Source organism: Pseudorasbora parva, chromosome 15 (assembly GCF_024679245.1).
Source record: "Pseudorasbora parva isolate DD20220531a chromosome 15, ASM2467924v1, whole genome shotgun sequence".
NCBI lineage: Eukaryota > Metazoa > Chordata > Actinopteri > Cypriniformes > Gobionidae > Pseudorasbora > Pseudorasbora parva.
This window is the reverse complement of record NC_090186.1, coordinates 19,696,861-19,721,683: the sequence shown is the minus strand read 5'-3', so window position 1 is coordinate 19,721,683 and position 24,823 is coordinate 19,696,861. Positions and strand designations below refer to the sequence as shown.

The 24,823-nt window shown below is 38.1% G+C and overlaps 1 protein-coding gene across 1 annotated transcript in view; it reads right to left on the bottom strand.

Annotated features, from left to right (window-relative positions):
• The window catches only part of ipcef1 (interaction protein for cytohesin exchange factors 1), a 53,246-nt gene extending 28,492 nt beyond the window's left edge, over nucleotides 1-24,754 (bottom strand). Inside the window, exons 1-12 of the mRNA XM_067416958.1 lie at nucleotides 24,685-24,754; nucleotides 21,998-22,117; nucleotides 21,850-21,909; nucleotides 21,580-21,648; nucleotides 19,444-19,590; nucleotides 16,820-16,947; nucleotides 15,414-15,601; nucleotides 13,951-14,037; nucleotides 12,818-13,103; nucleotides 7,672-7,781; nucleotides 5,311-5,390; nucleotides 5,058-5,138 (exon numbers count right to left, since the gene is read on the bottom strand). Coding sequence (XP_067273059.1) covers nucleotides 5,058-5,138; nucleotides 5,311-5,390; nucleotides 7,672-7,781; nucleotides 12,818-13,103; nucleotides 13,951-14,037; nucleotides 15,414-15,601; nucleotides 16,820-16,947; nucleotides 19,444-19,590; nucleotides 21,580-21,648; nucleotides 21,850-21,909; nucleotides 21,998-22,117; nucleotides 24,685-24,708 — 1,380 coding nt within the window. The 5' untranslated portion in view covers nucleotides 24,709-24,754. The remainder of the gene's footprint in view (nucleotides 1-5,057; nucleotides 5,139-5,310; nucleotides 5,391-7,671; nucleotides 7,782-12,817; nucleotides 13,104-13,950; nucleotides 14,038-15,413; nucleotides 15,602-16,819; nucleotides 16,948-19,443; nucleotides 19,591-21,579; nucleotides 21,649-21,849; nucleotides 21,910-21,997; nucleotides 22,118-24,684) is intronic.
• Between the last annotated feature and the right edge of the window lie 69 nt (nucleotides 24,755-24,823).

Here is a 24,823-nt window from a genome sequence, read left to right as displayed (position 1 = left end):
ACTAATACTTATATCCTCCCTCTCTCTCTCTTTCAAAACTCAGTCACATATAATGCTATATAGCTAGTACAGTGAATGACTTTCCACAAGACTTCTGAAGACCGTTCTGAAACTATAGTAATTGGATAGTTCTTATGACATGCGAAGTAGTGCGTCATTTCAAAACTTTTTTTTCTAATTATTGTTATTCTAGCATTCATATTACAGGTCATACTCTTTGAGAGGCTACATGGAATATTCAGACTTTTAAAAATTAATGTCACCACAGTACTATTTATTGCAGAAAAATGGTAATATATACAGTGGGCACGGAAAGTATTAAGACCCCCTTAAATCTTTCAGTCTTTGTTATATTGCCATTTGCTAAAATCATTCAAGTTATTTTTTTTTTCTGATTAAAGTACACACAGCACACCATATTGATATTTTTACAGATTTATTAAAAAAGTAGTAGAAGCACCCTTTTGATCTAATACAGCCATGAGTCTCTTTGGAAAAGATGCAACAAGTTTTTCACACCTGGAGTTGGGGATCCGCTGCCATTCCTCCTTGCAGATCCAGTTCTATCAGGTTGGATGACAAAAGTTGGTGGACAGCCATTTTCAGGTCTCTCCAGAGATGCTCAATTGGGTTTAAGTCAGGGCTCTGGCTGGGCCATTCAAGAACAGTCAGAGTTGTTGTGAAGCCACTCCTTTGTTATTTTAGCTGTGTACTAAAATAATAATATTGGGACATTGACTTGTTGGAAGGTGAACCTTCGGCTCAGTCTGAGGTATGGAGCACTCTGGAGAAGGTTTTCGTCCAGGTATCCCTGTACTTGGCCGCATTCATCTTTCCCTCGATTGCAATCAGTCATCCTGTCTCTGCAGCTGAAAACACCCCCACAGCATGATGCTGCCACCACCATGCTTCACTGTTGGGATTGTATTGGACAGGTGATGAGCAGTGCCTGGTTCTCCACACATACTGCTTAGAATTAAGGCCAAAATGTTCTTGGTCTCATCAGACAAGAGAATCTTATTTCTCACCATCTTGGAGTCCTTCGGGTGTTTTTTTTTAGCAAACTCCATGCAGGCTTTCATGTGTCTTGCACTGAGGAGAGGCTTCCGTCGGGCCACTCTGCCATAAAGCCCCGACTGGTGGAGGGTTGCAGTGATGGTTGACTTTATACAACTTTTTTACCATCTCCCGAATGCATCTCTGGAGTTCAGCCACAGTGATCTTTGGGTTCTTCTTTACCTCTCTCACCATGGCTCTTCTCCCCCGATAGCTCAGTTTGGCCGGACGGCCAACTCTAGGAAGGGTTCTGGTCGTCCCAAACATCTTCCATTTAACGATTTTGGAGGCCACTGTGCTCTTAGGAACCTTAAGTGCAGCAGATTTTTTTATTTTGTAACCTTGGCCAGATCTGTGCCTTGTCACAATTCTGTCTCTGAGCTCTTCAGGCAGTTCCTTTGACCTTGAGATTCTCATTTTCTCTGACATGCACTGTGAGCTCTAAGGTCTTATATAGACAGGTGTGTGGCTTTTCTAATCAAGTCCAATCAGTACAATCAAACACAGCTGGATTCAAATGAAGGTGTAGAACCATCTCAAGAATGAGCAGAAGAAATGGACAGCACCTGAGTTAAATATATGAGTGTCACAGCAAAGTGTCTGAATTCTGTGTTTTTCTGTCAATATGAGGTGCTGTGTGTACATTAATGAGAATGGCTGTATAATAATATAATAAAGAGTGAAAAATTTAAGGGGGTCTAAACACTTTCCACTGTAGACAATTTTATTTTAAAAACAAAAATAAAATGGTGATTGGTAACAGCACTTAAAATACTCATTTACAAAATATTTTGTAAATTAACCTTTTCCCCGCCAAACACGGAAATTTCCGTTATTTGTGAGACAACGCTTCCAGGCCAATAACGGAATTTTCCGGGTTTCCGGGTTTTCACTGTCGGATGCTAGGGGCGCTATTGCGCATCTTCTGAATGAGAGTACTGAATCTCCTGATCAAAACACACGCGAGTAAGACGCAGTGAAACGAACGATCGCAATATGAAAAATAACCTGATCATCATCAATAAACAGCATACTGCCTAATGTTACTGAATGAGATGTGGACCCAGGACGAGCTGCATGACTGTGCAAGCATTAAGAGTGTTGATGGACTCGATCTCCTCCATCTGCGTTTGATCGTCGCTCTGAATCTTATCTGGAAACAGACTTTCACAAAAATGTGATTTTCTCAGCTTTTTGTTCAAAATTTAGCTTTTTTTATTCAAGTACCCTACCCATATTCAAGTATTGATAAAAAAGGAATGCATGAAGCTAGAATAAAACATTTTTTTTGTTGTTGTTTAAAAGAAGAGGGTCAGCTCTTTATTTTAATATATTGCATGCTCAGATATTCATTAAACAAAATATTCTATGGGCTATTAAATGTTTGTGAAAACTGTCAAAAACCCTAGCGGTGGCTGGCAACTTTTTTTTAAAACGCTGGCGGGGAAAGAGTTAACCTCTCAAAAATGTGGCTTTTAAATTTTAAAGTCGACATGAAATAAATACAAATATCACCCTATTATAGAGCTTATTGTGAACAATTCTAGTTTCAATATCATTTTTAAATATCTTTTTTTGCTCTCGTCATTTTTAAATTAAAGGGTCATTACTGGATCTTCACCAACTGATGCTTAAGAAAACAGTCGTTGCCCTATTTTATTTTATTTATTTTTCTCCCGATAATCTGTTTCACTCAGACGTACATCACAACACAGAAAAAAAGAAAATTGACAGAAAAAAAGATCTCCGTTTCATCGTGACCTTAAGGATCTTTTTTTAACTAAAAACGGAAAACTTTTTATTTAATTTGGCCATTCATTGACACAACAATGGCATTTTTGGGGGCCTGAAAACCGTACATTTTGAAAACAGGTTTTAAAGTGCAAGTTTATGATAACGATATGGTTAATGTTACTGTAAAAATTTGAATTTTTGTAAACACTGATGTCATGAGCATATGTATTACGTGTTCAGTCTGTAGACACGTAGTGTTTCTTTACAAAGTGAAATGGCCAACTACTAGCCTAGGGCCTGTTCTTCATACCTTGCTTAATAGCCTACATCCGAGATGATTTGACAGATCCCAGATATTTTAATTGTGATAACTGATCTCTGGCTAATTTGGTTCTTCTACGAATTTGCGGATTGAATTAAAATATCTGGATTAAATTATCTGAGATCACTGCTTGTGCCTTTTCCGACCTCCAATACAACTATATAAAGTAATTATTCCATCACAATTCACAAACAAATCTCTCAATCAAGTGACTGTGTCTATAGAATTATATGCAAATTTTACACAACATTAAAATATTTTCAAATAAACTTAGCAGTGACGGGGATAGATTTTAAGTATCACCTCAAGATGCAATCTAATTCTAATTTAATAAGCCTGCTCTCGAGCAGGTTTAAGTTTATGGACCTGTTGCTATGACAGCAAGTCCAGGATGAGCTTCGAAGAACCAAACAATCTGAGATCAAGCCAAATCGTCAACAGTCAAATCCAGCTAACTGAGTTAGCGATATATGAAGAACAGGCCCCTGGTCGCTTTTGTAGATCTGTGTGAACGGGGATCTGTTTGACAGCGCTGTCTTCTATGTGAAAAATTATTCTGAAATCTAGTGGCATTTCTAAAATCGATATCTTTACCGGTTTATATTGCACATTCTCTGTTTTAAAAACCTTTCTGTACATTTTGAGTAAAATTTAATTCGGAAATATCATCCACATATTAGCTATTATTAAATTGTATGTTTTTGCCACGTTGCTGTCTAGACGAACAATTTTCAAACTGGGATCTGGCCGGGGACCCTCAGGGGTCCTCCAGAAGTTTATAAGGGAAAATGTCAGAGAATAAAAAGAAAAAGTAAAAAAAGTGGATAAAGTCCACCAAACATTCTACCCGTTTCATATCTAAAAAAAAATAAATAAATTCCTTTCTTGCCGTAAACATACTTTTCAGAATTGTATGTTTGCTTTGTATCTTTCTAGTGAGTTTCTCTCATTATAGTCCCCTTTATCTTGCTCATTGGGGTTGTAAGGAAGTATTCTCAACGCAGTACGCAAGCTGCTTGCTTACATACATTTATTGTCAAAGTTACATATAATTAATAAGTTAATTGAAAAGTGTTCTTCTTCACGTTTATACATCTAACATTAAGTACAGCCAATTTAAGTTAAAAACAATTTGTTGTATTTATATTGTCACGCTATTTATCCCAATGTTTTTCATTCATACTTGTGATAACTCTTAAAAGGTTCATAATATTTGGGGGTCCTTGCCATGATCAAGTGTAAAAAAAAAACCTCGTCTATAAGCGGCCGAGATAACCTAAACCCTACAAAAAAAATGTTTTTTAAATGTTCAGTTATGATCTACTTTTCAGTTTGTGGAAGTTTCTAACATTAGGTTGTCAAATTTAGCTAACAGTGTTTGAACAGATAAATCACACTCACAGATACACATTCTGCTGAGTACAATGCGAAATAATTGTGTGTGTGTGGCAATTCCAATCCAGTGCAGCTGACAGGTCAATGTGGAGTTAATAGTTCGCATCGTAATAGTTTATGATGCAAAAATAAAATAGAAATATGATTTTCAAAATCAGCTCTGTTAACACTGAACATACAGAAAACAACATCTGCAAAACTGAAATGCAATGCTATGGAAGTCAGAAAAAAGACTGTAACTGTTATTTTTTATTAGCAGCTATTTTAAAATGTTTTCTAGCAGTGTTTACGGTTTTATAATAGCTTGCACATTATTTACAGCTACTTTTGTATTTGGTGTTGATTTGATAAGACTGAGATTTTTCATTCAACTGATTCAGTCAGTTATTTGACACAAATGCTGTGTGTATTGTAAGAAAACAAATAGGCCCTCAGAAAGGAGAAATATGACAAATGTCACTATTAAAGGGTTAAAATACTTGCACAAAAAATGTTCTGATATTAGTCAAAGGCGAAGCATTTTTGGATCCCAAAATAACTGAACACTTACTTCCCTTGTTTGTCTGCTGATCCTGCGATTCTCCTCTGCTGCCTTCAGAGATGAGACCAGTATATATATGTCCTCTACCAACTGAACAAATAGTCATAAGTCATAAAGCTAATTATTAAGAATTAGGAAAAAGTAGGTAAGTTTAATGTTAGTTTGAAGCCTTTTTTGTCTAACAAACAGACTACACTAGACTTTGATCAGTGTTACACTCTTTCTTTGTGTTATTATTAGTGTTTTCTTTTCTTTTGCTTACCTGTATCCAGCATGTGAAAACCTGCAGGTATTTTATTCCTCTAAAAATCGCTCTTGCAGACATCCTAGATCCTGTACAAGCTGTTTTAGAGTGTTTGTGAATGCTGAGTTGGACTTGCATGAGCCTCTAATGACGCCTTTCATTTGCATAATTGATTTAATCAGTCGCGACTCTTCATCACATCTTTTGTATTTAACTTTTAGGCATTATAAACAGATCTTTATCTATAATCCTATTCAAGAGTAAACTGGTGGTTTGCTTAAAATAAGCACTTGGTAAAGCTGCCTGTGTGTGTGTGTTGTTGTTGTTGTCTGATAAAATTCCCTACGATTCAGCAACCGACCACTGCGAGGCGCTATTGCACTGCAAAGATGATGATCATAAAGATACTTTTTCAACATGCTATACGTTTTGGGATACAAATAGGAGCCTATAATCTAGTTTACTTTTTTATTCAGGTAATTAGGATGATACCGTATGCCACACAAGAAGAGAGTAAAGTAAAGAACAACTATGTGCCGTGTTTACCAGTATTTTGGTAATCTATATTATGTATAACAACATTATTTGGAAAAAGCATGGCCACCCAATAAAGTTAGAGAGGTATCCTTTAAAACATTACACAGAACTTACCCTGTTAAGGAGCTATTTTGAACGGTTCAAGTGAAAAAATAATCTGATTCATCTTTTCTTTCAATTTTAAGAATTGTAATGGATACTGCGTCATTTCTTGTTTGTTACATTAATAGAAATCGAACTGTTTGAAGTTTTTTCCCTGCTCTATTTTTACAAGATACCGCTGATTTCAAAATGTCTTACACAACTTTTTATTTTACTTTTAAATACCACATTCATATAAAGAAATGGGCTAAACTAAGCCAAGTTTGAAACAGTTCAAAAACAAATTCAACAATATAGTACTAACTTAGACAATATATATATTTTTAAAAACACCTATATCCATAAATAGAGTTGTATATGTTTTATAAATTTTGTTGATAATCTGGTCATTAATAAATAATAAATAAATTAGAGAGTAAAGTAAAGGCCTAAAAATGGGTGGGACTTGGTAGCCAAGCTGGTATGATCCATAGACATGTAAAACGTATTTATGACATCAAACTACCTTGAGAGTGATTAGAGAACGTTTGCTCTTGTGGTACTTTGATATCATACAATGATCTGTCTGCGCAGCATGGCTTCAAGTCGAACACACCTAAATTGGCCACCTAATTAGACTGTGCCCTAAAATTATGTAGGCCTCTAATTTAAAAATAAATAAATAAATAAGAGGGATCAGTATTGATTCTCATTATGATCCATGACTGTCCAATGTTTGTTCTGAGAAGTTAAGTTGCCCACTCTTATTCCAAAAAATCCTCCAGGTCCTGCACAATCTTTTGTTTTCTAGCATCTTCTGCATATTTGAACCATTTGCAAAAGTTAGTGTATGAATTTAACATCCATCTTTTCACACTGGTGACAACTGAGTCTGAGTGACTTATATACAAAACTATTACAAATGGTGAAAACATTTACTGATGCTCCAGAAGGACACAACGCATTAAAAAATAGGGGGTGTAAACATTTGCACGGGATGATTGGGGGTGTGGTACAAATTCCCCTACACACCTGAGGACATCTAATCGATGGCTAGAATCTAGTCAAGCCTTGCTGAGTCGGATGACGTTTCGCCCCCTATGAACACTATCACTTGGTAATAAGATCTCTAGTGTTCCACTAACCTGCACAGCAGTAACCAGACAGACTCCAGACTATGCCTTTCAATGTGCTTTAATCATGGCCGGGAGGAGATTTTGTTTATAGAACAGGAGCCAAGGTGGCATGATTCATTACACCATTTTCTCCAATATGATCTTTAAAAAAAATATATATATACATTTTTATAAAAATACATATATATATGTATAAATCTCTGTTATTAGGTAAAAGAAAAAAAATACACACACACACACACACACACACATATTTATATATATATATATATATATATATATATATATATATATATATATATATATATATATATATATATATATATATATATATATATATATATATATATATGTATAAATCTCTGTTATTAGGTAAAAGCAAATTTGGAATCTTCAGTTTTATTTTTTATTTATTTTTTATTTTTTTGGCTATGTCATGAGGTTAGATGTTCTTCCCATTTTGTCTTCTGGTGTGTTGGCTTGATCATAAGTCATGTTTGGTCATTGTAAATATAGTCTGCCTCAACTCAGAGTCCACTCCATAGTATATTTTAGAATGAGCTCATCCCCAAAATGGCTTAATTATCATAAAGAAGAAGAAAGTCCAGTTATATTGTTTCTGTACCATTTGGTTTGATCACATCCTGAGCAAAAGTAGAAAGGGAATCGGTGTGGGACACAGAGAACCATCTCAGACAATGAGGTGTCACAACTTCATTAACATAAAGACCACAGCTGTTACAACAGGAGTCATTTCATTCACATTAAGAGTGGTAAACAATGGATGAAAGGTTTGAGATTTGGATGTCATTCGGACACCAATGAAACCCGAATCCTACATGTACTTTGTCACTGCATATGTTGAAAAACCTTGATCAAGATCTTCCATATCCATCATCATTGCTTAGGTGACAACACAGTATTAAGAATCAGTTTTAAGCATTCTTTTCCTCCTGATTATTCATCCTTTTTCCTTTGTATTCTGCTGTAACAGTATGAAAAAAAGACTACACTTTGTGGTCTGGGCACCCAGATTCAATTGACAATATATCCCATTAATCATTCTCTCGTTTTCGACTCTTTCCAGGTTTGTTTTCACACGGATGCTTTAACATGCTATTGTCTCCTATTTTTACATTTCACGAGTTCACACTTACATCAATTAAATAGAGTAAAGATTATATTTGACGTGCTGTCCGGGGAGGGCTCCGGGCTCGAAAATTTTGCCCGAACCCAGAGTATCTCCCTCCGTGATGAAGATAGTCTAGAACTAGATTGCAGTTTATGATTGTTTTTGAAATTCATAGCAGTTGATTTTATGTAAGTGTGGAGAAGGGGTGGTGGTGGGATGCTGAGAAACTGTCAATGACAGGAAGGTAAATCGGCTGTCTATATACACCTCCTATCATTGATTAACTGATTCGTTTAATGTGCTCCTCTTGTGTTTAATTTAGGTTTAATTATCTGAGCCTGCTCCACCTGTGTTTAATTACATTTAATTGTCTGCGCGTGCTTCTCCCGAAATTAGTTTATAAAACTTCAATTAATCAGCAGTGTTTACAGGAATATACACTATTTATTGCCTGTAAAATTATGGAAATAACTTTGAAATATTATCACTCAATGTTCTGTTTTAGGCCCTCTTTCAGTATACATGCTGCCCCTGTTGCCCATAATTTTCTTCTATTAAATACGGATAAGACTGAGGTACTACTTATTGGATACATTTAAAAAAAACACAAAAAAAACAGCATCTACAATTTGTACTTAGAAGGATGTTATTTCATAGCCTAGAAATCTAGATTCACCCTAGCGGCAGCAAATCTAATTTGTGTCGTCTAGCAACTCTCCATAGACATGTGAGCTGGAAAAACCAAACTCTGGTCAGGCCTATCACATTGTGTATAGAGTTGGTGGATGGGCTTAATATGATGGTAATGATGGTTCCACGTGCTACTTGTAAACAAAGAAGCTGACGAAAAGTGGTCTTTCGAATCACCTTTGGCCGCGACTCTGGAAGACTTGGAGTTAAGCTTTTCTTTGAGAAAAGAACAAAGAACGGCACTGAAGTCATTCTTAAGAAGGTAAGATGTGTGCGGAGTTTTGCCGAATGGATATGGCAAATGTTTAATCTATCAACTAGCTCCGCTTTACATTGCTCTGGTTGGTTGTAGCTCTATCCAAATGCGTGCAGAAGGAGCCCTGTCAATGGTGAGTTCCCAGACCAAACATCTTGATGTGATGTGGGTCTGGCTTGTCAGGCTAGTTACTTCATCCTCTTCAGTTACAGACCTGGGTGTTATATTAGATTGTCTAATCTTTCAAAAATCATATTTCATGTGTTACAAAAACAACCTTCTTTCACATCAGAAACATTGCTAAACTATAGGAGGTCTCGCTCACCCTCATTCCCTGAAGGAGGGAACAGAGACGTCACAACGAATAGGAATCTCGCTGGCGAGAGCCAATCCACTTTGAGTGTAATTAAATGAAGTGCAACCAATGCCCATTGGCATGCAGTGATTGCACCAGCTACTCATGCAACACAGCACGGGTATAAATGAGACACAGGTAGAGCCCTTATTTTCAGGTCAAGCCCGATAGGCCCCTGGACAATTTTTACGTCATACCTCAAACGCGGGCTTAAGGTCCTTGGCTTCTCTTTCGTTTTTTATTTTATTTTAGATATTCATTAACAACAATGAGCTGTGCTGCGCTGGTGGAAACAACACGAGACCATGCTACCGCGACTGTCAAGACTGTTTCACGCTGTGTTTAGAGTCCCCACCAGCAGCAGCACGTTCCTTCAGCTGCAAGAGTTATGGCTTTTTACAACTGGTCACTTCATTCGATTTCTCTGATCAGATATATGTCCGTCTGTGAAAAGACCAGGAGTAAGTTAAGTTATACTCAAAGTACTTTGGCTCTAGCTAGCGAGATATTCCATTTGTCTGTCTCCATCATGGCGTCGGAAGTGACCTACTGAATGGGAACATATGATCTTTTTCTGATGCAGAAAAGCTAGTTGACTGGATATTGGATTTCTGTATTGTGTCCTGTATCCTCAATAAACAAGCTACGTTAATCCAAAATGCAGCTGCTAGAGTTCTTACCAGGTCAATTACAAAGTATTGCTAACCTATAAATCCCTAATTGGTTTAGCTCCTGTGTATTTAACCAATCTTTTAATGCCCTACAAACCATAAAGCTCTTTCAGATGACAAAACCCTGGACTTTTGGTACTAGCCTATATCTAAATTCACTAAAGCAGGTAGAGCATTTTTTTTACATTTGGCTCCTGAACTCTGGAATAGCCTTCCTGATAATGTTTAGGGCTCACTCTCCCAGTTTAAATCTATAAAATAGAACAATTATTGTCTTTTTTCTTCTTCTTTTTTGGATGTAGGCCCTAAAAAAAACACAAAAAAACAAACTCATTTTGATTTGTTTCCTGAGCTGCCGAGCACCCCCTTGAGGAAGAAGGTAGAAAATATTAGCTAAGCTGCTTGCATTTGCCCAATGGGGTTATATAGCACTAGGAAAGCGTACCACCCATAGGGTACTACCCATTGGTAACCAAGCCATCACCTGCTGTTAGCATCCCATTGACTCCCATTCATTTTTGCGTCACTTTGACAGTGAATAACTTTACATCTGAGGCGTTTAAAGACTCCATTTGTCCATTGTTGATTTATAAAGAGACACGACAATGTATAAAAGGCTCCATTGCCTTGTATCTTACACTATCGCCCCGTAGAAGCTGTTTTTGTAAAAATAGGCTAACAATTGTGTCAAAACCAGCGCGACTCTGACGCACATTTGAGAAATTACCATCTAGACAGGAGGAGACGCTCAGAAACAATCTTTTACTGTCTATGAGGCCGTCGGGGGGACGTGGAGACATAAAGTCCGATAAAGTCAAGGGAGAAGAATGGGGAGCCCATAGTAAGCCAAAAGCAATGGGACAAAACATTTAAACAACGGGATTCAGATTTCACTTATTTCACAATTACTAGAAGACTTACAACTGTCAGACAGGTTGCTTACATCACATCTACGTCGTCAAGCTCAGTCGGAGCCTGTGCAGTTCGCTCAGCCATCAGGAAGTGAGTCCTTCTAATTGACTTCACTTTTCGCCGTTGAAGTCTATGGGGTCGCTGTGTCCATTTATTTTACTGTCTATGCATTTGACTCACACAAGAATCCATGGTATGAGAGTATTTTCCCATTTATAGCATTCTTTATTAATAGTGTTTGACAACGCAAATGAGTATCAAGTAGTATCCAGTCTTGCTCAAAATTACTTGCTCTTGTGACTTGCTCTTGTGTTGCAGTAGCCTGGTTTTAAGACTCAAGAGTGTTCTTTTTTATAACAGTTTGTTTGCATTTTATGATACTGTTGAAATGATTTTAAGCATTAATAACATTCGCAACAGAAGACCAATTGTAATCTAAGATAGTCCATCATTTTCACATAGAAATGTAAGTTAATAAAGTAAAAATAATTTATTATTTATCATAGTAGCCTACTATTGAAGTCTTTTGAAAGCATACATTCATGCTATGAAATATATAACTGGTTCTCTGCCACTTGAAGATCTGATTCCTAAATTTGAATTGAGGTAGCAAATGGGGCAATACACTCACTTAAATGATTAGGAACACCATACTAGTACTGTGTTTGACCCCCTTTCGTCTTCAGAATTGCCTTGATTATACGTGGCATTGATTCAACAAGGTGCTGAAAGCATTCTTTAGAAATGTTGGCCCATATTGATAGGATAGCATCTTGCAGTTGATGGAGATTTGTGGGATGCACATCCAGGGCATGAAGCTCCCGTTCCATCGCATCCCAAAGATGCTCTATTGGGTTGAGATCTGGTGACTGTGGGGGCCATTTTAGGACAGTGAACTCATTGTCATGTTCAAGAAACCAATTTAAAATGATTCAAGCTTTGTGACATGGTGCATTATCCTGCTGGAAGTAGCCATCAGAGGATGGGTACATGGTGGTCATAAAGGGATGGACATGGTCAGAAACAATGCTCAGGTAAGCCGTGGCATTTAAACAATGCCCAATTGAATGCCCAATTAAACTTAGCTTTGCTTAATATGTCTTTTCATTTGAGAATAAAGTATTCTACTTATCAAGCATAATTGTCTTGGACCATTTAAATTTTTGTATTTCGATTAATTCAACTTTCTGTCATTTCAATTCAAAGTCTATTCCATCTTGAGGCGTGAATGATTCACATTCATACTAGAGAAGTACATTTTAAATTCTGAAAATAGGAATTTCATAAGAACTTCCCTGCCTTATGAACATGTCAATATACAATGTTTATTAAATAAGAGACACTTATTGAAAAACAAAAGTTTTTGTTAATTTTTTTCTTGCCCATGTTCTCTTTTCTATATTTCCGAGATGAAATACCTTACATAAGGCATATACATAAATAATAAAAAAGCTATTAAGCAAGTGGGAAATAAGATGGACCAGTATCTATAATATACAATAAATGCACAAATTAAATAACTTATAACACAGTTCCAAGTGAATAGACCTAATTTATCACAGAAATGGAGTTTGCAGTAGTGTCTTTAATGCTGATGAAACCTTGAATAAAGTAACAGGTGTTACACCGAGGATGTCTTTAATACTGGCCGGACTGAATTCCAAACTGAATCCTGATCTCAGATCCTGTGGAACACTCCAGATTTTAAATGATAATACTGCACACTGATGGCAGACAACCAGCAGCATTCAGTGCGTGAGCAGCTTGAGTCGGGCGATCCAGCTGCTGAGCAGTGAGGGTTCAGAGGGAGGTCTTTTGGAAGATTTCCCTGCAGGCTTCCGTGCCACGGCTTCCTGGTATGGTATGGTGGCGCTGTCGTGTAGGTTTGCATTGATGAAGCACTGGCTGCCGCGGATGTGGTCGACCCCTCGGACAAGTTGGCGTTCGCCTGTTGGCCGGTAGGGCAGTGGGTAACAGGGTGACTCTTCTGAGATGGTGGGGATCTGTTCGTTACTCAGATACCTGTGTAAAACCTCCTCACCTGAGGACAGACAAAGATACATCTAAGGATGGAAACACTTTTAATGAGAGATATTTCATCATAGTTTAAAACCTTCAGCTTTGGGGAAAGTTACTTTTAAAAGTAATGTTTATTGCATTACTCCCTAAAAATGTAACTAGTTACATTATTTCATGCCTTCAACAGGGTAATGTGTTTAGGAATTACGCACAGAATCCTATGTAGGGTTGATATTAATATGATACATTTTTTACTTATAAGTAACCTTATAAGTTGGCACCCCAAAACCGTCAATCCGCAACTACTTTTGTACTGAGTTACATTACTCTTGCCTTACTTTTTCTCACATGGCTAAGGCTCACTCTCTTCCAGGCCTTGCAGGTGTTTTGTTTGTTTTACTGAGAAATTATTTTGTGCAAATGTATTACAGAAATGCATTCAACATCATAGCCATTAACATACTCTCATTCTTTTTTAGACATTTATAAATACTATACATATGCAGTTTGATCTGCTTTTGCTGTCAAAATCCAGTAATTCTAATAGTAATTCACATAAAATTAATTTCACAACAGGCTCAAGTTTGTTAGCAAACTTGTTTGAGATGTGTTTCATACACTAACATAGTCCACATTACATCAGGAAAACAACTCTACATGTATTTCTAATCTGCAAAAACATTCCACATGTTTACTGATGTCTGATCCAGATATTACCCCTTGAGCTACTTACAGAGACAAAAATGCAAAGCTTATCTGACCTTTGCCTGCTTCTGCCTATGTAAATGGGCTTGTGAAATGTTTACGCTGACAGCTGGAGATTAACACGCTTCAGCTGTAGTTTACACACAGGCAGGTGTTGCACTTACCTTTCCTTCCAAGAGCCCAGGGTTTAGAGGGAGAGTCCGACACGCCCAGGCAAGTGTCTACCGGCATGGACATGGGACGTGGCTTTCCTGAATCACATGCACAAAGAAAGAATCAGTCTAACCGAGTCCTTGCTTGAGGCAATGAAGACAACAGGGCTAAAGGCTCCACAGGGTAAAAGGCTCCTTTGATATTATTCTCCTCTAAACCACTAGATGGCACAACAACTTGCCTCAGCACTTTCCAAAACATCCGCTTTTCAAGATGCACGTGGAAATTTGTTTGATGTTTAATGCGTTCGTTGGGAGCAAAACAAAGCTGATTCTGCGCTCATTTGATCTAACATTTGATGTTTATACTGTAGATTTATTTAGCAAATATGAATTGCTAAAATGTTTTGAGACTTCTTAATGATTTTCAGTTTTGTTCCAGGTAATTAAAGCAACAGTTTTTCAATAACGGAAAAATATGTAAAAAAAAAAAAAAAAGGTATTGGTGGTAAAAAGCATCCCTTAAAGGTGCACTATGCCACTTTCCATCCACTGGAGGGGGCTTCTATTCAAAACAAATGCGTAGTTTGATGACGCAAAGTTTGAGCACAGCATCTTGGGACGTGGTCTTCACCTCATAGCTGGTGGAAAATAGGACTCCAGGGCAGAAATCACGTTCATGCATGCGATTATTAACGTTACTGTAGTGTGAAGCAGAGCAGGACCGAGTGTTGTGGAGCTGAGCACGGCAAATGAGTGTTAAAGTGTTAAACAAATACCCGCCTCGCGAACACCGGGACTTTTATTATGACAGGACGGGACACATTCGCTGGGCGCCTGCACTGATCTGCTCTTCCGGTTATGATTATGAGGTAATGCAGCTCTGTTTATCATATTAGATACATTTAAGTGTGTTGAAAAAGATGTTATGACGTTACGTGTGTTCATACTGCTAAGAGTAAAGCGCTCATGCCAAATAAAACCAGAAACCGAGGGTAACGCAGAAATGACGCAATTGACAGGTCACTTCCTCAAACGCTATGCTGAAACGTCCCGGTCCTTAGTTAAAATAGCAATTTTCTTACAATTTACAAATAGTTGGAAACATTTGGGATATTGTAGGTACTCAACTGAACAAAATATATAACACCGGCCTAGTGGTTTTTGGATATTTTACTACAAAAATACTACATAGTGCACCTTTAAGAACGATATTTTACTGCAATATTTTTTATTTAAGCACGATATTTTACTGCAAAAATACTACATAGTGCACCTTTAAGCACAATAAAGGCACAATAAATAACATGATAATAAATAATTAGCTGACTTTTCCATTTGTTGACATGACATGGTTAGATACATATTGTAAATATCATATATTAATTGGGTGTCCACATACACTTCGTGTATGTGGACAACAATACTTCGTGACGTTACAAAGATAAAGTACTGCTGGTTGAACAGCTACTGACCTCTAGATGGAGTCCGCTGTCTCAATCGCGCTTGTGGGATGACGACCTCAGCTGGAATTGCACTAGATTTGCTGGTGTAGTCACTGACATTTGAACGCCGTTTACTAGCTATATCAAGAGATGAGTTGGGTGACTCTGAACCTTTCGGTCTCATCTTCACACTTGCACATTCACTTGTCTCAGCATTTCTACAGACATAAAAAAATAAAGAAGCGTTATAGTGTTAACAAACCAAGACACCATTTTATGTAGGTATATGGCGTAAAAAAATATTTAATAAGGTGGGTGAAATATAGTAGGCCTATATGTAAAAAGTTCATAATTTCAAATAAAAATGACCTTTGTATACTATATTGTCAAAAGTATTGGGACAACCCTCCAAATCATTGAACTCAAGTATTCCAATCACTTCCATGGCCACAGGTGTATAAAATCAAACACCTAGGCATGCAGACACTTCTACTGTACAAACATTTGTGAAAGAATGGGTCGCTCTTAGGACCTCAGTGAATTCAACAATGGTACCGTGATAGGTTGCCATCTGTGCAATAAGTCCATTCGTGAAATTTACTCACAACAAAATATTCCACGGTCAGCTGTTGGTGGTATTATAACAAAGTGGAAGCAATTGAGAACAACAGCAACTCAGCCACAAAGTGGTAGGCCACGTAAAATCACAGAGCGGGATCAGCGCATGCTGTGGCACACAGTGCGCAGAAGTCGCCAACTTTCTGAAGAGTCAATAGCTACAGACCTCCAAAAGAACAGTGCATAGATAGCTGCATGGAATGGGTTTCTATGGCCGAGCAGCTGCATCCAACCCTAATAATAATCACCAAGTCCAATGCAAAGTGTTGGATGCAGTGGTGTAAAGCACGTCACCACTGGACTCTAGAGCAGTGGAGACGTGTTCTCTGAAGTGACAAATCACACTCTCTGTCTGGCAATCCGATGGACAAGTCTGGATTTGGCAGTTGCCAGGAGAATGGTACTTGCCTGACTGCATTGTGCCAAGTGTAAAGTTTGGTGGGGGTGGGGTTATGGCGTGGGGTTGTTTTTCAGGGGTTGGGCTTGGCCCCTTAGTTCCAGTGAAAGGAACTCTTAATAATTCAGCATACCAAGATATTTTGGACAATTTCATGCTTCCAACTTTCCTAAGAGAGTTGAAGCTGCTATAGCTGCAAAAGGTGGGTCAACTCCATAATAAACCCAATGGATTAAGAATGGGATATCATTACAGTTCTATTAACATTACTGGAATAATAATTGTATAGCTTATTTTGCTGTAGAGGGCAGCTGTCTATACAGGATGTAAAGTAAGGCAGTTCACTATGTTTTGAAACAGAGCCACAGAGTAATTGATTTAATATGATGGTGATACGTTATCAGAAAAATAAGATACTGACCGTGGGCTGTATGGCATGGAAGGAGGAGGAGGAATATAGAGATCTAAAATTGCTGGTTTCTCTGGCCGCTTGATGGGGATTTGCACAGGATTTCTGGATGAGTGGGCGGCAGGCACATACGATGGGCTCTAAAACAAACAGTTATTAATCTCTCATTCTGCCATGTTTAAGCTATATTTGCTTATGATAACTGTTAAGAAACCCTTGCTAAATTACATCTTGCATAATCTTTTAAATGGGATTAACAGTTTCACCACCATTTCAACCCAGAGACCTTTGATCTCAACACCAAATCACAACAATAAGACACTTTGTAAAGAAGTTTTTTTTTTTTCATCTCAAGACACTGCTTTGTTTGTTTGCCCATTGTTCGACTTTCTTTAAACCCTAAATCATAGATTTTGCCAGGGCAAGAATGAACTTAAGTCCACATCATTCCAAAAATACTGTTCTACTTTTGTAAAAAGAACTAATAATAGTCTTTATACTTAATAAGTTCCTGTATGGATTATGTGGATTGCATAATTTGTTGGCAAGTAGGCTTTTTTTAAAGGTACATTATGTAAAATAGATTTTTACACTTTCTGAAATGTGAGTGATGCTTGTGTAATGGGGGCAATCTAGAAAGAGCTGTGTATGTAAACTTCACTCATATAGCCTCAAGAGGTGAGTTAGCAACTGACGCTAAGGGCCAAATTTTAACTTTCTAGCGCATGTTCTAAAGTGCACGGCACAAGTCCGAATCCACTTTCACTAGTTTAACGGCAGGAAAAATGGTCAGCATGCCCAGGTGCATGGTCTAAAAGGGTTGTTTCTATTCTCTTAATGAGTCATGGGTGTGTTTTGGGCAAAACGTGCAATAAACCAATCAGAGCCTTGTCTCCCATTCTCTTTAAAAGCAAGTTGCGTTTGTGCCATGGCGGATTCGCTATTGCATTATATTGGGTCTGCTCGGATGCCTGTTTGCTCATCATTACTGCAAATAGGTAGGCTAATTCTGATACATGTAATGACTATCCATTATGAAATTTAGGCATTGTCGTTGTGTGTGTAAAAAGCAAAATTGTATGCGCATTGTGGACCTGCCTATAGGCACATATTACTTACGCGCTCTTTAAATTACAGTAAAAATATTGCGGCAGGTTTTTGTTGGTCAATGGCACAGTCAATTTCAGTTGCCTCAAAATAGCAACGCGCCAACAATGCTACTGAACACACCACGTTTTCAGACCAGCACGCCCATGGTGCACACAAATGGGGCAAATGAATTTGCTATTTAAACAACATGGCACAGGAGGTGAATATGGTAACTGTGCCATGTTGAAACTAGCAAAAAACTTGCTCATCGGTTCTTGTGGAAGGTAAATTGTGCTGCGTAACACCAGAATGAATCTCATTGGTTCTTGTGGAAGCTCAAACATGCTGCGTAACACAGGAGAATGAACCTCATTGGTTCTAACATGTCATGCTTGGGTTTCCACTTACCACACCTGATGTGTGTTAATAAATGTTTATATGTGAATAAATTAAATTAAATCTGTTCAGCGCAAAAGTGATTGTGTGTCTTTTGAAAATTTGGACTAAACCGCTCAATTCATATGGATTAGTTTCACGATCTCTTTATGAACTTTATGAAGTATCAAATTGGTAGTTGTATAGACTGTCAATGGAGGGACAGAAAGCTGTGATTTCATAAAAAAAAAAATCTTCATTTGTTTGGAATGAAAGTCTTACAGGTTTGGAACAACATGAGGGTGAGTAAATGATGAGAGAATTTCATTTTTGGGTGAACTAATTCTTTTATGACCCAAGTCATTTTTTTAGGTAAAAATCCCTGATTTCAGTTATAATTCATGTTAGTAACACAAACCAAAAATAGCCCCACCAATTAAAAAAACGAATACATAAACTATTTAGCATGGATATTTACATTAATGTTTTTCATTAAATGAAGATCGTTTTTCTTGAGCTGTAGTCTACAGTCTGACCTTTAAAAAGAATGGCGTGGGGTTTGGGAGAGTCCATATGAACTAATATTAGCCACTGTATTTCTAAAATCAATGGCAGTGTGACATTTGGACCGGGAGTTTAATCAGGTGGAAACACACATCCTGATGTGAAACCCTGCTGCTGGTCCAGCAATCTTAACTGTTAATCAGCATAAGTCAGCTGTGAAATATGTCTGAAATCTACATGCATTTAGAGAGGCAAGTTAATGTGTGAGAGGAGGGGAAGAAGTGTTTCATTGTTTTAGCTCTGCAACACCCATGCAAACCCATCCACTCATGTTGAAACAATGAAAGTTCAAGGAGTTTGTGCACATGTGAAAAATACCTCTTAAGCTTTCTACTAACTATGAACAATCTACACTAGTGTTCACAAGTTTGGTGTCAGCTAACATCTTTTTTAATCTTTTTGTCTCTAATGCTCACCAAGGCTTCTATCATGATAACAATCAATAAGAAGTGGTCTACATATTAGAACATGTATACTGTATATCTCTGTGAGGTTATTTGGCTAGTTTTCAACAATCCTGATGTCAGTAGCATGCAAAATCAAGCCCAAATCTAAACAGACAAAAAAGCTTCCTGAGCGGCGGATCTATGGGAGAGTGAGGGCAGTACCTGGACGACAGGGGGTCTCCAGCGCATGTTCTTTAGTGGCGCGGGCGTGAAGCCACAGGTACCCGACGGTCTTTTCTTCACCATCAGTGTCACATTCTGAGGATCTTCCCTGAGCTTTTCCACCAGACTCTTCAGCTGCCAGCCAACCTGAGAAGAAGCAGTACATCTGTTAAAGCTGCACTGTGTAACTTTTTTAGTTTATTCTTAGCTAAAAACACTTAGTTCTTTCAAAAATATGTGTGCTCATTAAGGTATATTTACTTCTTTCAAGTAATAAAGTATTCTCGTAAGTTTATAATATGCCATTGAAAATACATACGGGTGAGGGGTTCAAATCCTGGTCGCCATGTTGCCCCTCCATCTTCAATCAATCAATCAATCAACTTTATTTATATAGCGCTTTTACAATCACGATTGTGTCAAAGCAGCTTCACAGTGTCAAACAGGATAATATTGCGACAAAATTAGATTTGGCTGTACAGTCGTACTGGAGAAAACAGTGATGTTGTCAGCTTATTTTAATTTATCATATAGCAACAATGTTGGCAGATCAGTATTATAGTTTATAGAATCTTGAAAGTACATTAGCCAAAGAGGGAGATACCAGTAAATTCAAGCTTCGCTTTTCGCGTTTTAACACTCGATGGCATTCATTGACGAGGTCGAACTAGAAGCCATGTTAATCTTCGACTAATTCGGCCACCGTAGGAGTTAAAATGAAATGGGAATTGAGAGGAACCGAAACTAATATTCACTGGATTGTCATATACCTTTACATCGCTAGATGGGGGAAAATATCACACAGTGTAGCTTCAAAGAGGGCATTAGTAAAATGCACCAACGTAAATGTTCACTTATTACACACATATGGCAGCAGCACACAAACATTTTTAAATATAAAAAATAAAGAAGTGTTCAGTCTATCCGTTCGCAATTTCCGCCATGGTGCAAGCACAACTGGCTTTTAAAGGGAATGATAGATAACACTGGTTTATTGCATGTTATGCCCAAGACATATCCATGACTCAAAGTACAACCCTTTTGGACCATGCGCTGGGCCAATCACATCGTGTATAGAGTCGGTGGGCAGGGCCATAATGGTGACGGCCGAGTTGCGTTTGCGTGCTTCTAGTAAACACAGAAACTGGCGAACGGCGGCGGTCTTTCGAATCAGCTTTGACCGCGACTCTGGAAGACTTGAAGTTAAGCTTTTCTCTGAGAAAAGAACAAAGAACGGCACTGAAGTCATTCTTAAAAAGGGAAGATGTGTTCAGAGTTTAGCCGATCGGATACGGCGAATGTTTAATCGATCAACGAGCTCTGTTTCACCTTCGTTGTTCTGGTTGGTGGTAGCGCTATCCTATCGCGTGCAGAGGGAGTTTGAAAGACAACCGTTTATCCCGCCCCTCAGATTGATCCCTGTCTATGGTGAGTTTCCAGACCAAACATCTTGATGTGGGTCTGGCTTGTCAGGCTAATATTATCCTGTTTGACACTGTGAAGCTGCTTTGACACAATCGTGATTGTAAAAGCGCTATATAAATACAGTTGATTGATTAACTACCGTTCAAATCAAGTACTTTAATCAAAAGATTAAATGATTAATGTTTTAAAAGTGTACTTAAGTGTGATAAGAAAGTGTACTCTTTACGTACACTTATTGCATTAATATTATATTATCTGCAAGTACAGTTTTTAAAACTATACTTTTAAGATTTGAAGTACACTACAAGCACATATTAAATGCAATTAAGTGCACTTCTTTTCACAAGGGTGGAATTAAACCTGGACATAAATGACCATAAATGGGGGAAAGTTGATCCTACTGTAGCTGAACAAATGCAGTATGAATAGCTTTATGCTGTACAAACACAAATGGTTTGGCACCAATCCAATGCTTTCACTGTAAATATAAGATGAATAAAAAAACAGCACTGATCCAAAACAATGATAAAGGTGTCCATAACAATATGGTTATCCAAAAGGCTTTTCAGCACGGATATATCTCTCTCTACCATGGATCAGGTTTACTCAGTCCAACACAAAAGATCACCATCTTGCTTCCTTTCACTCTTTTAGAGCCAAAGAATTACCCATAATCCTCCTCACTATCATGTGACAGACGGATGGACTTACCACTGTTTGTCTGTTGACTTGTATCACCTCATCGCCTGCATGAATCCGCTGAGTTCTGTCTGCTGGAGACTGAAGAGTGAAACAGAGACAGACATTATGAATCAATTGAAGAGCAATGCTCTGTTTCTTCTTTTATGGATCTTGGCAATCCATTAGTCACAGACTGTGAAGTGGCTTGAATGATGCTGGATATTAATGCATTAACAGAAAAAAAAGAACATTCATAAGCAATCTGGTGTTCGACTAGTGAGTTAAAGAAGCTTGGCTCACATTTTCTGTGGTTCCGGTGATGACGTGCAGCCCATCGTAAGTGGATTTGATATACATTCCCTTCAAAAAATAAGCAAATAATATGCAGTTGTTACGCAATGATCATAACAATACCAGCGGGTCGTGTGCAAAGATTGTTGACACTCACCAGTCCCTCGCCTGGTTTAATATTGGTGATGGGGACTTCCTCCAAACAGGTCATGTGAGTCTTCAAGGGGTCAGAGGTCGTTCTCATGGTGGAGTCACAAATGCCAGTCAAAACCCGTGCCTAAAAACAAAACAGAAAGAACAATGTTGTAATATTTAGAATCTATTTGTTCATAATAACTTATCCAGAAAATGGCGGAGTGAAAACAAACACGGAAGATAAGACAATGCTGAATAAAGTCGTAGTTTTTGTTATTTTTGGACCAAAATGTATTTTCGATGCTTCAAAAAAAATTCTAACTAACCAACTGATGTCACATATGGAGTACTTTGATGATGTTTTTATTACCTTTCTGGAAAGGGACAGTATACCGTACATACAGTTTCAATGGAGGAACAAGTAGCTCTCAGACTAAATATAAAATATCTTAAACTGTGTTCTGAAGATGAACGGAGGTCTTACATGTGTGGAACGACATTAGGGTGAGTCATTAATGACATCAATTTCATTTCTGGGTGAACTAACCCTTTAAGTTGCATATTTCATAGTCCTGTGTCACCAGACCTTCAGAATGACGGCAGAAGATCAAGGCTGTGTCTGAGATTGGCCCCTATACCCTTAAATAGGACACTATTTGAGGGGACAGCCATTTGTAGTGGTGTCCGAAACCATAGTTGACATTAAAGAGTGCACTCATTCAAATCCCATAATGCACTATGACGGTTACAGTAAATTATTTCCCATGTCTCGCCAGAAGATGGCACCCGCAGCTGTATCATCCATCCATCCATCTTTCAAGCGTGATATCATACAGGAATCAATTATTTATAAATGTATTATTAAATAGTTTAATTTAGGTTTATACGTGCTAGTTTTCATCACAGAGTTCAAGATAAATCTTTTCATTACTACTGGAGCTGCCAGTTTGCTAAGATTTGAATGGTTATTACACAGCAAGCAAAAAATATGTAGCCCAAAACTGATTTTCCCACTGCACCTGAGCAGGGCTGAGCCTAGTTAGTACCTGGATGGGAGACCAACTGGGAAAACTAGGTTGCTGCTGGTTAAAACTAGGACTGGGAAAACTAGGTTGCTGTTAGTGAGGCCAGCAGGGGGCGTGGGGGTCCTAATGCCACAGTATAGTGATGGGGACATTACACTGTAACAAGCACCGTCCTTCAGACGAGACGTTAAACCAAGGTCCTGACTCTCTGTGGTCATTAAAAATCCCATGGCACTTCTCGTAAAAAGTAGGGGTGTAACCCCGGTGTCCTGGCCAAATTCCCTCGACTGGCCCTTACCAATCATGGCCTCCTAATAATCCCCATCCACTGAATTGGCTCTATCACCCTCTCTCCATCTATCGCTGGTGTGTGGTGAGCGCACTGGCGCCGTTGTACTGTGGCTGCAGTCGCATCATCCAAGTGGATGCTGGTGGTGGTTGAGGAGCGACCCCTGTCATGAATGTAAAGTGCTTTGGGTGTACAGTAGTACACATGAAAGCGCTATATAAATGCCTCATTCATTCATTCAAACTCTGAACACATCTTCCCTTTTTAAGAACGACTTCAGTGCCGTTCTTTGTTCTTTTCTCAGAGAAAAGCTTAACTCCAAGTCTTCCAGAGTCGCGGTCAAAGCTGAATCGAAAGACCGCCGTTCGCCAGTTTCTGTGTTTACTAGTAGCACGCAACTCGGCCGTCATTAAGCCCCGCCCACCGACTCTATACACGATGTGATTGGCCCGAACAGAGTTTGGCTTTTACAGCTCAAAAGTGTACTGAGAGTTGCTAGACGACATTCGCGATTAGACTACAGATTAGATTTGGTGCCGCTAGAGTGTGTCTAGATTTATTACGTTGTTGTATATTTCACGGCAGTTGGAAAATGAAATGTCCAATGAGTGACACTAAAAGGTAATGCCCTACCATATTTGAAAATAACATACCACCTACATGACAGATAAACAGTAGTGTTAACGGTGCCATTGTAGCTACCTTTTACATGTTTTTGTGACTCCTTTCTTGTCTTCATCCCAAATGCATCAGATGATCAACTGAGCAAGTTTACTATGTCATAAAAGCCGTACATATGGAGCTGATAATATGGAGCAAATGACAAATTAGTTTAAATCACGCACTATTGTAAAAGTGTCCTGAGGGCATTAGATAGTACACGGGAACCTAATAAAAATAAGTCTTTATTAATAAATAATCTGTCCCAGTAATCCCAAAAGTATAAAATTAAGTACTGCTAGTATTTTTATTTATTTTTTTGTGATTTCACTTGCACACTCCATGTTAAGATAAAGTAGGAGGGTGTATTTTGTATGTGTATTTTCACATTTATTCAAAAGTGCAATGCCTTGCCCATAGCCTTGCAATGCAAGCGTAAATGCAATTTATGCTTGTTATTACAAACTGTCCAAAATATTGTATTGCATCCGGAACATTCCTTTGATGGAGATTGCTGTTATCTACCACAGGATGCCCCAGTGGTTCCTAAAAAAAAATCTCAACCGAACAATAGGGTTGCATCTCCACACATACAATGAACCCAAATGTATCACAGATAACAGCTGAATCTTTGACCTGAGAGAAGTTTGTTTGCATGCCTGAATAATGTTGCTGCCTGGGGGGAATTCATAAATATACAGTGTAAAACGACTGACAGCAAAACTTTCTACTTACCACTTCTAATATCTTCTCCTCCATTTCAAACACTGTGAAGTCCTGCAATTAAAAAGGGAGGATTCGCATGAGACGCTACGCTATGTTGAGTTCCCACAGGAAAATATGGAATGGTAAACATGAAAACAAAATGCCAAAG